We start from the raw sequence: 16,104 nt of genomic DNA, 5'->3' as shown, positions 1-16,104 counted from the left end.
TTTCTTTATTTTTTTTTATTTTTTTAATATTCAACTCAAATATATTAAGTGAAAATTAATTTTTTCTTATATTTATAAATATGATAATTGAGTTGGTATCAATTTATATATATAAAAATATAAAAACGTTTTCCGTGCATCGCACGGGGTGCAAATGCTAGTATAATAAAACCGCAACTTTCAATTTGAAACCAATTTCAAATTGATTTTAAAATTGAATAATCATATTGAAGGTTTATATAGTAACTATATATTTTGTTTTTATTTCCTTTTTCTTTATCTCTTATTTTTTGTTTTATTTCTTTATAAACTTGTGAAATTTGATTAATTATAAAATATTTAATATATATATCAAATTAAAGATCACGATAAGAACTTTAATTTGATACTATATTTTATGTAAATATTTGATTTAAAATATAAAAGTTATACTTATTTAAAAATTAAAATTTTAAAAAATCTCTCTCCTCTCTCATATTTTTTTTAATAAATCTATTTTTTAATTCTTTTATATTTATATATTTATTTAAAACTTTTTTTTTGCCTTTTCATAATGTCAATTATTATTATTATTATTATTATTATTATTATTATTATTTCTTCTTTATTTTTTTATTTTTCAATATTCATCTAATAATATTTTTAATTAAAATTAATATTTTAATTATATTTATAAATATAATAGTAATTGAGTTAATACCCATTTTATATAAATCTATAAATATAAAAACATTTGTTGTGCACGAGTGCACATGCTAGTTATAAAATTAAACTAAAGCATATATAAAATTAAAATTAGAGTTTGAAGCAGGGATATTCAAACTTGTCCTATGGCTATCACAACCATTTCATCTTAGGGCAAATTATACTTTACTTTTGACAATTGCTTAATTTTATTATAATTTACAAAATTGTTGATTTTTTTTTTAAAATTGTGTCCTGATTAGAGGAAATAAAAATTAAATATTTGAACGACTGCATTCTTGGATTTGATTTCAGACGACAAAAAAACTACTCCCTTCATCTGTGATGTCGTTTTCACATTTGTCATTTCGGTCCGTCCACGATATCGTTTCCACTTTCATTTATAGAAGTAGGGTCCACAAACTTCCACTCACAACAATAGTGGGACCCAAACTCCACTCACTACATATCCACTATTATCTACCACTTTTCTTAAAACTCGCGTCGTCCACATGTGGAAACGATATTACGGATGGAGGGAGTACTATATAACACACACAAAAATTAAACTTTATACAAAAAGTTAAGTATAAATATGCATTAATACAACATCATTTTAGCATCAAGAATTCAAGATCACTGCAAAAAAAACTTGATGCCAACTCACTTTTAATATGTAGGAGTAGTATATCTAATCATAAATCTCGCAACTCAAAAGAAAAAGATAAAAACTTGGGCACGACATGTTGCACCATGCAACAAGATCGATTCGCAGCATGGAGCTCCGATTCGAACCCTTTACACTGTTATACGCAAGACCACCTTAAAGAGAAAATGACAACATAGATAAAAACTACTCTCCATCTCTGCGACAAGTATAATATAATTATGGAAAAAATAGCAATTAAACCCCTAACATGAATAACCCTATGGCGTTTAGCCCCTATACTCGATGTTGGATCAATCAGACCCCGATGTTCCAATTTTAGTGCAATTAAACCCCTCTCCGTCTATTTTTTTTTTCTTTCTAAATATGTGGTGGGATCCACCGCATTTGGTGCTGGTCTATGATGCACGGATTCTTCAAAAATCAGCAGGTACGGCGAATCGGATTCTTTAGGGTGCGATTCTCTCGAATTCTCGTTGGATTCGCACCCGATTCGCCACGTGGCGTATCTTTTAAAACAATTTATAAAAATAAACCGGATTCGCAAATTCCATAGACGAAATTCACGTATCTCGTGCACGAAAGGCCTACACAAGGTTATTCTGATAATTTTATTTTCAGTTATGACTTATATATTGGACTAATAATATTCGAATCGTTATATTGTTGCTCAATTAACTTATATAATTGAAAATGCTTAACTTTTGGGTAAAATAAAATATAAATTACATAGAATTAATTTAAGAAAATTTAAATTGTATATAGTTTATAAGCATTATATATCATAAAATTTTAATAATTAGATGTATCCTTGCCGAATCGCACCCTATAATTTTTAAAAATCTGTATCCCCGTACTCGTATCGTATCGCCCCCGCATCCGCACCCCCGTACCTATGCAACATAGGTGCTGGTGTACTGCTCGATTAGTAGCTCTGCTGGCGGTGGCAAAGGCGACCACACTGCTCCTGCTGGATTCGCTCACCTTCAGCTGCCACTTTATGATGTCAGCATCTATTTGGGGATGGAAGAAGGTGGGATAAGATACGCCCACGTTGTTGATGTGCCACGACTGGCATTCAATTGAGAGCTTTGTCGGATTCTGCATCTCCTATCACAATAGAAACGTATTAGTACCCTATGAATCGGGATCTGAGGACGTCGAGGTTGCCGTAATAGGGCATGTAGAGGCTGGTCTGTTGCTGCTGTTGCACTCGACTCTTGTGATTCGCAAAGCGAGAGTGGAAAATGGGATCCAACACAAATTGGTGGGTGTTGTGCCACCCTCAGCCCAACTTCTCCACCGCACTATGATTGGAGCGGGACCGCCCTCCGAAAGCCTGAGCACCGCCGAGGAGATCAGAACCGAATTGCGGCTAAAATTCGGCGATCGATATCCTCTTTACCATCTATTGAGCCTGGTGAAGGTGTTAAAGAAATTCCAAAAGGAAGTGTCATCGGCAACAACATGGTTAACGGAGCAGCCGATGAATATGCCGTCGGCGAGTTCCATGACCTGGACGGCGAGGACAAGGCAGAAATGGGTATGATTGACAGTGAGGACATGGCAAAAATGACGTCTGCTTCACCTCGTCTGCCATGCATCAGATATTACAAAGAAAAAAAAAACATACGGCGTTTAACGGACGTTTTGGAAAGGGGTTTAATTGCACTTAAATTGGGACATCGGGAGCCTGATTGATTCAATATCAAGTATATGGGGCTAAACGCCATAGGAGTGTCCATGTTAGGGGTTTAATTGCTACTTTTCTCTATAATATAATTATCTTATGCGATGCTAACGTTAAATGTTTGGATATATATGATCTCATACTCTATTCTTATAATTCAATCTTACAAATATTTTTTTTTCATAAAAGAATTGCCTTGATTCATATTCAATCCTTATAATTTAACTTTAAACATTCATTACTCATAATGTAACATTTTCTCCACTAAAAGTATCTATCAAAGTTCTAGTAAAAATTATGCGAAACTCAATGTGTCTCACATATAGTGGACAAAGATAGTAATAATTTAGGATATTAACGCTTAAACCTATTCATTTAGAATTTAAAATCATATATCTAGATTTATTTTTAGAGCATCTCCAGTTGGAGGCGCTATAAAGAGACGCTATGAGGTAGTCTCCACCATAGCACATTTCTTCTCCAGTGCATTAATGACTCTGTAAGAGGCACTATAATCCTCATTTCCATTTTATCACATTTTTACTCTTCTATTATAAAATTCAACATTTCATTAAAATGAAAATTAAATTACATTAATTAAAATAAAAATTACAGTAATTTAAATAACTAAAATTTGAAATTATACTAATTAAAAAAAATTACAATAATTTAAATCTAGACTACGTCAATCATCTACGCTTGAGCACTTCGTTGAACATGCTCTTGTGCAATGCCAATTGAGCCTCCGACATCTTCGAAATGTCCGCATTGAGAATTTTGATATTGAGTGCCTCCATTTCATTGCGGTGATAGAACTGGTTTGGGTGTTAAATTCCTCGATTCCTTTGGCTACGCGTTCCATTGCGTCGTAGTATTGAACCTTCTCCAACGAGGACTCGACATTCTTCCTTTTGCCTTTGTCGCATTTTGCCAATTTCTGGCCTTGGGGCCTCGTCGTGATACTTGGCTTGGAAGATGTTATTGTGTCCTGCCCTTCCGAGCCCTTCGACTTCTTGGACGAGTGCTCATCTCGCCTTGAGACACGAACCGCTGATACTCGTACAAAATCATCCAAGCTTTGAAATGCTTGAATTTGACTCCATTGTTGGCCTCGTAGATCTCTTGCACATGCTCAATGATTTGCTCATCACTCATTCCGCTACCCTAACTGACTTTACACTTGTCGTAGACCGCCCCCCACACCTTGACGTCCTTTTGGACGCGTTGAAAGTGGGATGATATGCTTGTTTTCATGAATATGAGCCCTTTTAGGTTTAGTGTCGTTGAATCTTTGGGTGATATCTCCCCAATATTGGGTAGCCTTCTGGTACGTCCCCAATATTGAGTTGTGGGTACTGGGTAGCCAACGCTCACAACATGCAAATAAGCTCAGTCTCCCCGGAGGTGTTCCCGATGCGGGGCTTCGACGTTTTTGACTTCGAGGCTTCCGTGGTGTCAGCTTCAACGACGAGCCTCGGGTCCACGGAGGGTGGAAGAGAGCCCAGGCAGAAGATATTCAAGCCTTGAGAGAAAGGTGCGAACCCCATCATTGAGTTAGAACTAGGAACACCCAGCCTTGAGCGTAATTCTTCATGTAGTCGTGGAATTGGCGATCTATTTTTCAACTAAATATGAGAGAATAAGATGGAAAGTGAAAGGAGAAGAGAGAATTGTTGTGTTGGATGCGTGAAAAATAAAGTGAAGAAAAAGTGGTATTTATAGAAGATAAAAGGAAATAAAAAAAATATTGAAAAAGCCGTTCAACTCAACGACCATTTAAAAAAATAATAAAAAAGGTTAAAAACAATATGATTCAATTTTTTTTTATTCGCGCATGATGTACACGCGCCCGCCCTTTCTCCTCCAAAGTGCCATTACCAAGGAAAGCACCCAGCACGCACCGGGGGAGGGGGAGGGCACGCCCCGCTGTGGATGCTCTTATTTGCTCTTATTTGTATTTTTAAGTTCTTAATGTGCTATTTGTTGTCAAACCACTTCGTGAATAAGATGCTGAAACTTATTATTAAAATTTAAAAGTGAAAGGAGTATTTTTTTTAAGTCATGTGTAATCCCAATTGATAGTATAAATCATTGAATCTTTCGTTATTATTATTTTTTGTTTTTTTGGCCTCGTATTCTAAATTGATCGATAACATATTCTTGATAAATTCGACAGATTTCAAATAATAATACAACACGACCAAATTAACTAACATGAAAGCTTATTTTGTCATACCTTCCTTCGAACACAATTTTGCAATAAAACGAATTTACAAACTTATTTTAATACATGACATGAACTAATATAAGGGGGGTGTATTCGTTCAGGATTTTTGTAGATTTTAAAAGTCCGTGGATTTTAAAAGTCTATAGAATTCTCTCAGATTCTTCATGATTTTAAATAAATTCCTCACCGGATTTTTAATGAATTACCAAGAATTTGACGTGATTTCTACGGACTTGAAATCCACAAATCCAGCGAGCGCTGGGATTCAACGGGCGGTAGAGAGGAACCCAGCGCCCGCTGGGAGCCCATGATCGCTGGATACCCAGCAAGCGCTGGGTTCCAGCGAGCGCTGGATACCGCCAGTTGAAGAAAGTGGAGAGGTTCTTGGATTGGTGCTTGCCGAGCTGGTCGGCGCCGTGGGAGATTATGTTGGGCTTGAGACAGCCGCTGCCGAGGGCGACAAGGTAGAGGGCGCCGTAGAAGATGGAGGCCTTGTAGCCGGAGGCCTCCTGGAAGGCGGGGGGGCGGAGCTCGGGGACGTGGGCTTGGACGGAGAGGAGGATGAAGCCGGAGAGCTCGACGACTACTGCCATCATCTCGAAACCTTGAAGCCCTGCACATAAACATATATAAAACTCATTCATTGGATAAATGATGGGGGTTGAAATTGAAATCATGAAATGCATGACGAAGAGAGCATCAGTCATGCCGCCATGGCGAGTAGGTTTGGAAGGTCTCCCTCTCCAATCAACAGATTCGGACTCTTGTTCCATATCCATGCAAATTATTGAAACTTGAAATTATTGGAATCTCAAAATGGGAACTTGTGTAGTTGTCAGTATGTCAGTAGGAGAGAGAGATTAAAAGCAGACTTCATTCATATGACCAACTGCAAAACTAGAAGAAAAAAAATGCAATAACAACAAAAGAGAAACATCACTTTCAACGAAGTCAACAATTGTATGCTCAGGTAATAACATATAGTAGTAAAAAGTAGACATCCCAAGCTAAATATCTTCCCGAGTTCAAACACAGCAGAAATGCTAAAAGAAAGAGATATCCAAAGCATTCAGCCAGCGCTGGACACCCAGCGAGCGCTGGGTTTCAGCCAGCGCTGGCCTTATGATATATATATATATATATATATATATATATATATATATATATATATATATATATATATATATATAGGGTGTGGTTATAATGAGAACCACACTTATCGTGAGAACATAAGAACCATTAAAATCAATGCATCTGCTATATAAATTAATGCATTCGCTATTAACTTTAATGCATCCGAAAATAATAAAAAATTTGTTCCCTTCAGGATTCGAACCCAGGATCTGCATTCATCCACCAAGATGATGCATCCACCGTAGATCTTGATGATCGAATGGCTTAAAATGGTTCTCCGTTCTAATTTTATTTAGTAGTTCTTATTTGAACCTCTCCCTATATATATATATATATATATATATATATATATATATATATATATATATATGAGCGGGCGCTGGGTCCAGCGGCCGCTGGCTTCTTTGCCGCGGGCGCTGGAACCCAGCGAGCGCGTGATTTTGGCAGATTTGTGAATTCTCGTGGTGTGTGGTCGGATTTGTTTATGACTATTTTTTGAACGAAATCCATGAAAATCATTCCAACTTAAAAGTCCGTAGATTAACGAATACACCCAGATTTTAAAAGACTTTTAAAAGTCTTGAACTAATACACCCAGATTTTAAAAGACTTTTAAAAGTCTTAAACTAATACACCCGGATTTTAAAAGTCTGCAGAAATCTATAAAAATCCGAAACGAATGCACCCCCATAAATAGTGATAATTGGACGAACAAATTATGGTGTGCGAATGTTTCTTTATTTTATTTCTAATTTCCTAGTATGTTGCGCAATTGAATTGTTCAAGATGGCAAATGTTCCTGTACATCGCAACAACCGTAATCAAGATACAACATCGAAGAAATCTAGCATTCGAAGGGCTAAAATGTCCAAATATTTTTTTTTTCCCGAGTAACGTTCAAATTATATAATTGTTAAAGTGGTAATTGCCTCTAAATATACGAACTTTCACACATTTTTTATTTTACACATAAATTATAAATTTAATCTATAAATACAAAAATTTTTATTTTCTTTTGGTTTTGCACGTGAATTCACAACCCAAAGCCCTAAACCAACATGAATGACGAATCCGCAATCCTTAATCGCGGACTACGACCTTGAATCGTGAATGCATAACTCTCGAAGTCCTAATTGCGAAAAAAAGTAATGCTTTCAATGGTAATCTAAAAATTTGAGACTTATTTTATCGTGAGCTCACAATATACATTACTTCGTCGTGAAAGAAGACTTTTGTTTAAATTATGTAGACAGTTCCCGACTTTCACCTCAGCATTCATGTCTCATAAATGTTCATCATATCGTGTTCAAAATCTGAAAAATTTTAAAAAAAATCATATATTTAAAAACAAGATTTATAATTCATGCACAAAACAAAAAATGTGTAAAAAATCATGTATTTTGACAATATTACCCTTTTTACTAAAATTAGGACACATAATCCCCGCCGCACCAGATCAAAACTCTTCCCTTCATCGCCAACGAAAAAAAAAAAAACACAGTTAGAAACAGCTGAAATGCACCGCTTTCTTCTCCAAATCTCATCACACACACATTGACACACACTACTATACATACACATATACATACACGAATCAGGTTTCGGGAAAAAATGGAAGGATTTGACGAAGATGTCTACGTCGGACGAAACGACGCCGGGGACGAGAACGCCATGCACTACGGCTACGACGGCGGCGCACCACCGCCGCCGCCGCCGATGGACGGATTATCCCGAAACGACGGCATGCAGGGATACGACTTCGGCGGCGGCGGCGCACCACCAACACCGCCGCCGATCGAGGGATACGGGCAGGGGAAGCCGTACGACCTCTCGGCGGACAGCGAGGGCATCTTCGCGGCGGCGGACGGCGGCGGGCCGCTGCTGCCGGATCCCAGCGAGATGCGCGAGCAGGGATCCGCGTTTCGCGAGTGGCGCCGGTGAGCTTAATTAATTATTTTGTCAATTACCATCTTCTAATTTATTAGATTCAATTCAAATTTTGTGTACATGTTCGATTGATTCAAGGGTTAATTACTTTTAAAAAATCACTAATTTTGATCTGATTTTGGTTTCCGAAACATTTTGTGAATTGTTGCAACAATAACATTAGCAAATTAAATAGATATGTTTAGTACATTTCAGCCTCATTGCTTATATTATGCTTATTTTGCTAAATATTGAAAAATAGTGTTATTATTGCAACAACTTATAAGACGTATCAAAAACCAAAATCGAATCAAAGTTCGTGAATTTTTCAGCATACCATTAATTCAAGCAATTGTATATTGTGTTGATTGTTGGCGGTGAATAAATTAATTCATTTCATGGTGTTTACTCTTGATTGCCAAAATTTGATATAGTTTGATTCACCAACCTTCATCATCATGTAATATTCATGAATTTAATTAAGCTTTAAAGATTGTTGATTTATGTATGTATACAGTCAAAATATGATTTATCTGGAAGAGAAGGAGAAGAAGGAAAAGGAGTTGAGGAATCAAATCATCGCTGAAGCTGATGAATGGAAGCGCAAATTCTACGAGAAGAGGAATCAGAACTGCGAGACGAACAAGACTCACAATCGAGAGAGAGAGAAAGTAATTAACTCTCTCTCTCTAAATCTTAACATGAAATTTGTGACATTACAATGAATGATTTGTTGTGTTTAATTTGCAGATTTACTATGCACAACAAGAGAAATTTCACAAGGAGGCAGACAACCAGTTTTGGAAAGCGATCGCGGAGATCATACCCCGCGAAGTCCCCAATCTCGAGAAGAGGCGGGGAAAGAAAGATGACGAGAAGAAACCCGCAGTCTTCGTAGTCCAGGGGCCGAAGCCCGGGAAGCCGACTGACATGGCGAGGATGCGTCAGATCCTCGCCAAGCTCAAGACGAACCCTCCGCTTCACATGAGGCCGCCTCCCCCGAAGGAGGAGGGGAAGGATGGAAAGCCGGAGGCGAAGAAGAACAATGAGAATGAAAAGAAGGACGGTGCAGCAGGGGAAACACAACAGTCTGTTTCCTCTGCTGCCAAAGATGCAGCTGCAGATGGAGCGTCTAAAACGGACGGGTCATCTGCTGCTGGAGGCAAAGAGAATGCAGAGAAGAAGTGATTGATTAATTGATTGATTGTTTTTTTATTTATGTGAGTGACATTTATTTATGAATTTTTTAGTATTGTTACAAGGAATAAGAGTAGTTTCTTCTTAAACTTAGTGCTTGCAAAGAGGTCCATTATAAATTATTTCTTTATTAATTAATTTTTCTTATTTTCTTATTTTTTTTGGGGGGGGGGGAGGGGGCTTCGTTGATTTTCAGACAAATTGTTTTATATGATGATTAATTTTGATTTCTACAATAACACTTCTTTAGATTTTTGTTATAGTACTAAGTTTGATTTATTGTGCTTATAATTTGCATGTTATTTGTGAAAGGCCATATTTACTCACACGTTGTAGTAATAATAATAATAATAATAAACATCAGTTTAACAGTAACTTTTTCCCGGCAAATCTTTTATTACAGTTATTTTCTTCCTAAAATTTTAGGCCGTTTAAATAAACGTGTGTTACTCTCCCTTTTCCAAACATTCTCTCTTAAACCAAATAACTCCTCCGAAAATTATCCAACAGAGTTCACACAATCGTTCTCGCCCACAATAATTTATTAAAAATCATCCAGTACAATTCATCATCCAACACAATTCACACTAATATTCTTTTCAAAATAATTTTTTTCAGAAATCATCCAATAAAATTCACACTGCAGCCTCTTATTTACGCAATAATCCACATAAGAGATCAACACCCAAAATGCACACAAAAATGGGAACTTAGCCATTAAGAATAATCGAGAGGAATATGAATGGTATATTTGAATATTCGATATTAAATTATTTTCAAATCATAAAAAATAATTCGGTATGGCATACGAATTATTTGAAATTATTCAATTTTTCATTCGATTTTTTTGTAAGGGATTTGTGTGAATCATGTAGAAAGAGAACAAGAATGAAAAAGAGAGATAAATAGCTTTAGAAAAAAGGGGATGAAGAAGAATGTGGTGGCTGGACGAATTTGTTGTTCGGTCGAGAAATGGAAGAACGGCAAAGGCGATGGTCCAGTTGGCAGTTGTTGTTCGAACTGCCGAATGGCAGAGAGAGATAACAACAGAGGCACATGCTACTAGCCGTTTAGCCAGATTTATTTGGGGAGAAAGGTTTAGGGATTTTGAAGGACAAGGTGGAGGGCAACAATGACGATAGAGCAGCGGCGGCGAGTGATGGCCGGAGGTGGTGGTGAAGAAGGGATCTGATAATACAATTTTGATAAGGGGTAATTGCCCTTAAATACTAGGGATGTCAATCCAGCCCGAAACCCGTGGACTGACCCGAATAACCCGACAAAATTAGAGGGTTAGGGCTGAAAAATTGCAACCCGATTACAAATCGGGCTAATCGGGCCAGCCCGTTCGGGCTGGCGGGTTGAAGCGGGCAACCACACTGCTTCCCGTCGCCGTCGTCTGCTGCTTCCCGTCGCCGCTGTCTCTTACTAATTAAATTAAAACTACCGTTGCCGCTGTCTGCTGCTTCTAGTCCGCTGCAACTGCCGCTCACTCCCTCTACTCCGGTGAGTAATTTTTCAGGCCTTTGTAATTTCATTTTAATTTTTTCAAGCATTTGTAGTAATTTTGGGCTTGCTGCATTGTTATATTTTTGTTCTTGAATATTGGTTGTAGTCATAGACTGTGGAGTGAGTTCATATAATTTTAACTTGTTGAATATTGTTTTGTTCATATAATTTTGATTTGTTGAATATTGGTTGTCGACTATCAAGTTTTTGTTCATATAATGCTGGACTTGTATAATCAATTTGATTGCATTTTCTCAATGTCGTATTGAAAAAGTAAAAAATTATAATGATCTATATTCTTTAGCAACATCCTCTTTACGAACCAGCCATAGACCATTTAAATGATTAAAAACTTAGGCAAGGTTCTATTTTGTAGTTAAAACTCACTGTTCTGTCTCCATTAATTAGTAGCTAGCAATAGGTTTGTTGGGATCTTCCATTGTAAAATTAAACTATATGTACTAATTAAATAATTTTCATTTGTATGTGTAGCTTTAATTAGCTTTAGCTAAGTAGTTGTTTGACATTGGTTATTATTATTATAAACGTGTAAGTTTTTATAAATGTAGTGAACCAGGGAAATTGTCAAGAATGTAACATGTGTTTTGCTGCTTTCCAATCTGAATGACACGTCAGAGGGGGCTTTAAATGAAAGTTGTGCAACATTAGTTTTAATTTATGTTGCTTTCAGCTCTTGTTAATTTTCTATGTTAATTTTCGAAAATGTGTATGATGAGGACTGAAATATGCATCAGCGCTGTGCTAAACATAACGGGAATATTTCTAGTTATGACTATTATTATTATTATTGTTATTGTGGTTATTTCTGATATTTGATACAGGATTGCCCTGACTCTCGGCTTAGCTCAGCTTGGCTTCGCTTTCCAGCTCTAATGGCTCAATTTCAAGATGTAGATTAGAATAATGGGGCTTGGGCTTGATTCATTGGGCTAATGGGCTTTAGGGGTCTAATGGGCCCAAGGGCCTTAAGTTTATGTTCATGCTTATAAATAGGGCCTTGGGGGCATAGATTAAAGGAGCATCTCATTTTCTTCATTCATCTCTTGTAAACTGTAAAACACTCTCTCGATTATAGTGGAAAACCCCCAAAACCCCGTGGACGTAGGTCTTCTCGACCGAACCACGTAAATCCGTGTCATTTACTGCTTTCTAGTTTTAGGTGTTGGTTTCTCGTTTCACCAGTGTATTTTATACATTATACATTAGATCATTAAGAATAATAAAATACAAATGATAATTTTATTTTTACACCTTTAAAACCTCCAACCCGATGGGCTAGCCCGAAACCCGAACGTTTAGGGTTAGGGTTGGAGAGTTACAACCCGAAAAAACCTCCAACCCGATTAGCCCGCACCCAATTAACCCGGAACCCGATAGGGCTAGCCCGAAAACCTGATGGGCTAGCCCGATTGACATCCCTACTAAATACATTACATTTCCATATTTTCTGGAATTGCACATTATCTTTGAAATTCGCCTCATAATACATAACCTTTTTTTTCTTCTAAAATTTTCCATGGTCAGCCAACCACCAAACGTGAAAATGACGTGGATGCCGGAAACGCCACATATACACGCCGGTTTTTTTTTTAATTGATGTGGCAGCCATGTAGGAAATTACATTTTTTTTGCTATTAAATTCGAATTTTCAGATTTTTGAATTAAGGCACTAATTTCAAAATCAGCTAAAGGACCCTAAATTTCCTAATTTGCGTTTTTCGCCCATTTCACAAAGCAATTGAAATATTCTACAATTGAAATGCGTCCTACATTACTCAATCTCTTCCTAATGTTAGGACATATAACTCTAGAAGAATAGCATATGAGTCATGGAAGCCCATTGGTCTAAACAAAAGTGGGCACACCCCATCCACAGAAACATGATGAAGCCATAAGAGCATTCATAGTGGTTGAATAAGCTCCTTACTCTATAGAGTGCGGGACCACTTATGAGTAAGGAGCCCACAATGGGATGACTCATTCTCTTACTCTATCTTTTTAGTTTTAATTTTTGTATTTTTCATTTAACTTTAATTGTACAAATTTAAATAACACAATTACTTAAAATTAAAATTGCATTAATTTAAAAAACCTAAAAATTACATAAAAAAAACTAAAGACATAATTAAAAAAAGACATAACTAAAAACTACTTAAAAAAAAACTATCTAGTTTCCAACCCCCTTTCTTCGAGCTAGAATCGTTGTAACCTGTTCCTTGTGCCATTCTAGCTGCTCCGGAGTCATGTCGGAAGTCTTCATGAAGATGATTCAATCGTCGTGCGTCTCCCTCTTGAGGGCATTCTTTGTGTCGTACAGCTTCATCATTCGTTCGAGCTTGGTGTCGAACTTCTCCATGTACTCCTTGCATTCGGGAGGAGGCTCCGAGCTTTGCGACGCCGCCTTTCCTTTTCCCTTAGCCGCCCTCGTTGCCGCCTTCGCCGCTTTATTTCCAATCGGCCGGGAAGACGTGATTTCTTCGCCCGACGCCGAGGTGGTGAAGCCACCGCTCTCGGTAGTATTTGTCCTTTTGGAGGAATGCACGTCTCCATCGAGGTATATAGACTTGAACTTTCGGTTGGTCCCGAGGAGCTTCCACGCATTCCACATCTTGAAGAGGCCGCATTTGCTCCTTGCTAGGTACAAAATTTGGGCCTTCTCTCGAAGCATGTCGTCGGAATAGCCGGAAGGCCACTTGGAGGTCGTCTCCATCCAAATCGACTCCCACAGCTTCACCTCTGAACTCCTCGGGCCCAGTGAGATTTTATTTTCCGGTGTCCGAGGTTGGCGCCGATGACGGGGTTCACCCGATCTAGGACTCGTTGCCACTAAGGCTCCCCCTTTTGGTCGACACCCCGGATGGCATCATTCGTCTCCTCCACCCAAATTCGGACAATGAGGTTCATCTCCTCTTGGGTGTAGGTATGACGGGGGACCCTCCCTTCCTTCGGGGCCGGCGTCAGCGCCTTCTCCTTGTAGGCGACCGCCTTCCATCGCCCGCCTATTTTCAACTTCGACGCACTATGGGTCGTCGGCGCCTCCTCCTCGCCGTGTGGGGTCTCCTCCCCCAAGTTGAATCCCGATAAATCAGGATGGTAGTAGTCGGAGAGATCGGGGACCCGATTTGGATCGTAGTAGATGGGATTGTTTGGATCCATCTTACACAAATTTGAGAGAGATGATGATGAAGAGAATTGTGTGTGAATTGTGGTGGAAGAGTAGGGTATATATATATATATATGGGATAATTGCGTGAAAATACACAAACTTTGCCAAAAATCCATATTTGACGTGAAGTTAGGATTTTACATTTTAATACACCAACTTTCGTTGTTGTCCAAATTTGACACGACTTAATTCTTAAAAATTCAAAAAACAACCCATTTTTGTAAATAATTATACAAAGACCCACTTATGTTATTATTTGGGATATTTAAACAAAAACAAGATATTTCCTTATGATATTTTCTTTTAATCTTTGATCCACGCCTAAAATGGTTTAAAAGAAAACATCATAAGGAAATATTTTGTTTTGGTTTAAATGTCCCAAATTATAACATAAGTGGGTCTTTGTATAATTATTTACAAAAAGGGGTTGTTTTTTGAATTTTTAAGAATTAGGTCGTGTCAAATTTGGACAACAACAAAAGTTGGTGTATTAAAATGTAAAATCCTAACTTCGCGTCAAATATGAATTTTTGGCAAAGTTTGTGTATTTAGATGCAATTTTCCCTATATATATATATATATATATATATATATATAGGGGTGGAAAATCGGGTTGCGGGTATCGGGTATACCCTCACCCGTCCCGATACCCGCGCGGGTATCGGGTACCCGATACCCGCAAAATTCGGGTGGAGGGTCGGGTGCGGGTATTGCATCCTCGAAAATTGCGGGTAGAGGGTACCCTCGGGTATACCCGCGGATACCCGCAGATTTAACATTATAAAATTAAAATTAATAATTTTATTTAGGATTTTAGGAATTAAACCCCCAAAACTCTCCTAGCCCTAATTTTTCCCCTATTTCGTTCCTGCTGCCCTGGGCCTGGCCGCTGCCTTGGCTCTCGACTCTCTCCCTTCTCGACTTCGCCGCCGGCGCCGCTGCCCCGCGTCGGCCCGTCGCCGCCGCTGAGAGTACGCTGCTGTGCTGACTGCTGCGCGGCTGTGCCTGAGAGTACGCTGCATCGCGCCCGGCACGTCGCCACCCCCTCGACGCTTTCTTCCTTCGCGCGGTCGCCACCACCGCCCACCGGCGCTGCCCGCCTCTTCCCGTCTCCGGCAGAACGCAGAACTAAGGTAATTTCTCAGTTTACTTGAATTATTTAAGATGCAGCAATGAGTGAAGAATTATTTTAATTAAGAAATCGACTTATTGTTATATGTGATGTGAGAGATATAGAATTACTTCACTTTGCCTGGTCTTTCACTATGTGCAGAATGCCGTTATGCATGGATATTGAAATGAGGAAAATAAAAAAGATGAAAGCATCAGTTCTTTGGTTAATTAAGTGCCTGCAGTGTAATTGCTATCAAGTCTCCCTCTTGTAAACAAATAATGAAGTGGTTTGTGACATCATTACACATTAATTCATCCCATGTATCATCTCTGTTCTCTCTCTTGTATCTTCTCGATGCTCCCTGTTAGAGTGCTTGTCTGCTTCTACAATCTAGATTAAATTATAATCTTCAATTTTTTTTGTGAAATGCGGGACGAAATACCCTCTCGCGGGACGAAATACCCTTCAGCGGGACCAAAAACCCGCAAAATTACAATTAAAAAAAATCGCGGGACTGTGAGGGTACCCTCATACCTGCAGCGGGTATCCGCTGCGGGTATTCGGGTACCCGCATCGGGGAAGAGGGTCGGGTGAGGGTGCCGTTTTCGGCGGTTTTCGTCCCGCGGGTACCCGCATTTTGCGGGTAGGGTACCCGCGGGTACCCGATTTTCCACCCCTATATATATATATATATAACAAAACAAAACAAAGAAACGGTCAAATGGAAAGAAAGAAAAAAACACACACACACACACACACACACACATAT

The 16,104-nt window shown here is 38.4% G+C and overlaps 1 protein-coding gene across 1 annotated transcript; it reads left to right on the top strand.

Moving 5' to 3' along the window:
* The first annotated feature begins 7,908 nt into the window (after nt 1-7,908).
* Nucleotides 7,909-9,626, top strand: LOC131012494 (clathrin light chain 1-like). Its single transcript, XM_057940481.1, has 3 exons — nt 7,909-8,339; nt 8,846-8,999; nt 9,079-9,626. The coding sequence occupies exons 1-3, from the start codon at nt 8,014-8,016 to the stop codon at nt 9,514-9,516; spliced, it is 918 nt and encodes a 305-aa protein (XP_057796464.1). The 5' UTR covers nt 7,909-8,013; the 3' UTR covers nt 9,517-9,626.
* The last annotated feature ends 6,478 nt before the right edge of the window (nt 9,627-16,104 follow it).

The sequence above is a fragment of the Salvia miltiorrhiza genome, chromosome 2 (assembly GCF_028751815.1).
Source record: "Salvia miltiorrhiza cultivar Shanhuang (shh) chromosome 2, IMPLAD_Smil_shh, whole genome shotgun sequence".
NCBI lineage: Eukaryota > Viridiplantae > Streptophyta > Magnoliopsida > Lamiales > Lamiaceae > Salvia > Salvia miltiorrhiza.
This window is presented reverse-complemented; position numbering and strand designations above follow the sequence as displayed.

Excerpts from the sequence above, each read along its gene's own strand:
- LOC131012494 (XM_057940481.1), top strand. The coding sequence starts at position 8,014 with ATGGAAGGATTTGACGAAGATGTCTACGTCGGACGAAACGACGCCGGG. Across the intron at positions 8,340-8,845 it reads GCGTTTCGCGAGTGGCGCCG|TCAAAATATGATTTATCTGG; the intron begins GTGAGCTTAATT and ends GTATGTATACAG. Across the intron at positions 9,000-9,078 it reads ACAATCGAGAGAGAGAGAAA|ATTTACTATGCACAACAAGA; the intron begins GTAATTAACTCT and ends TTTAATTTGCAG.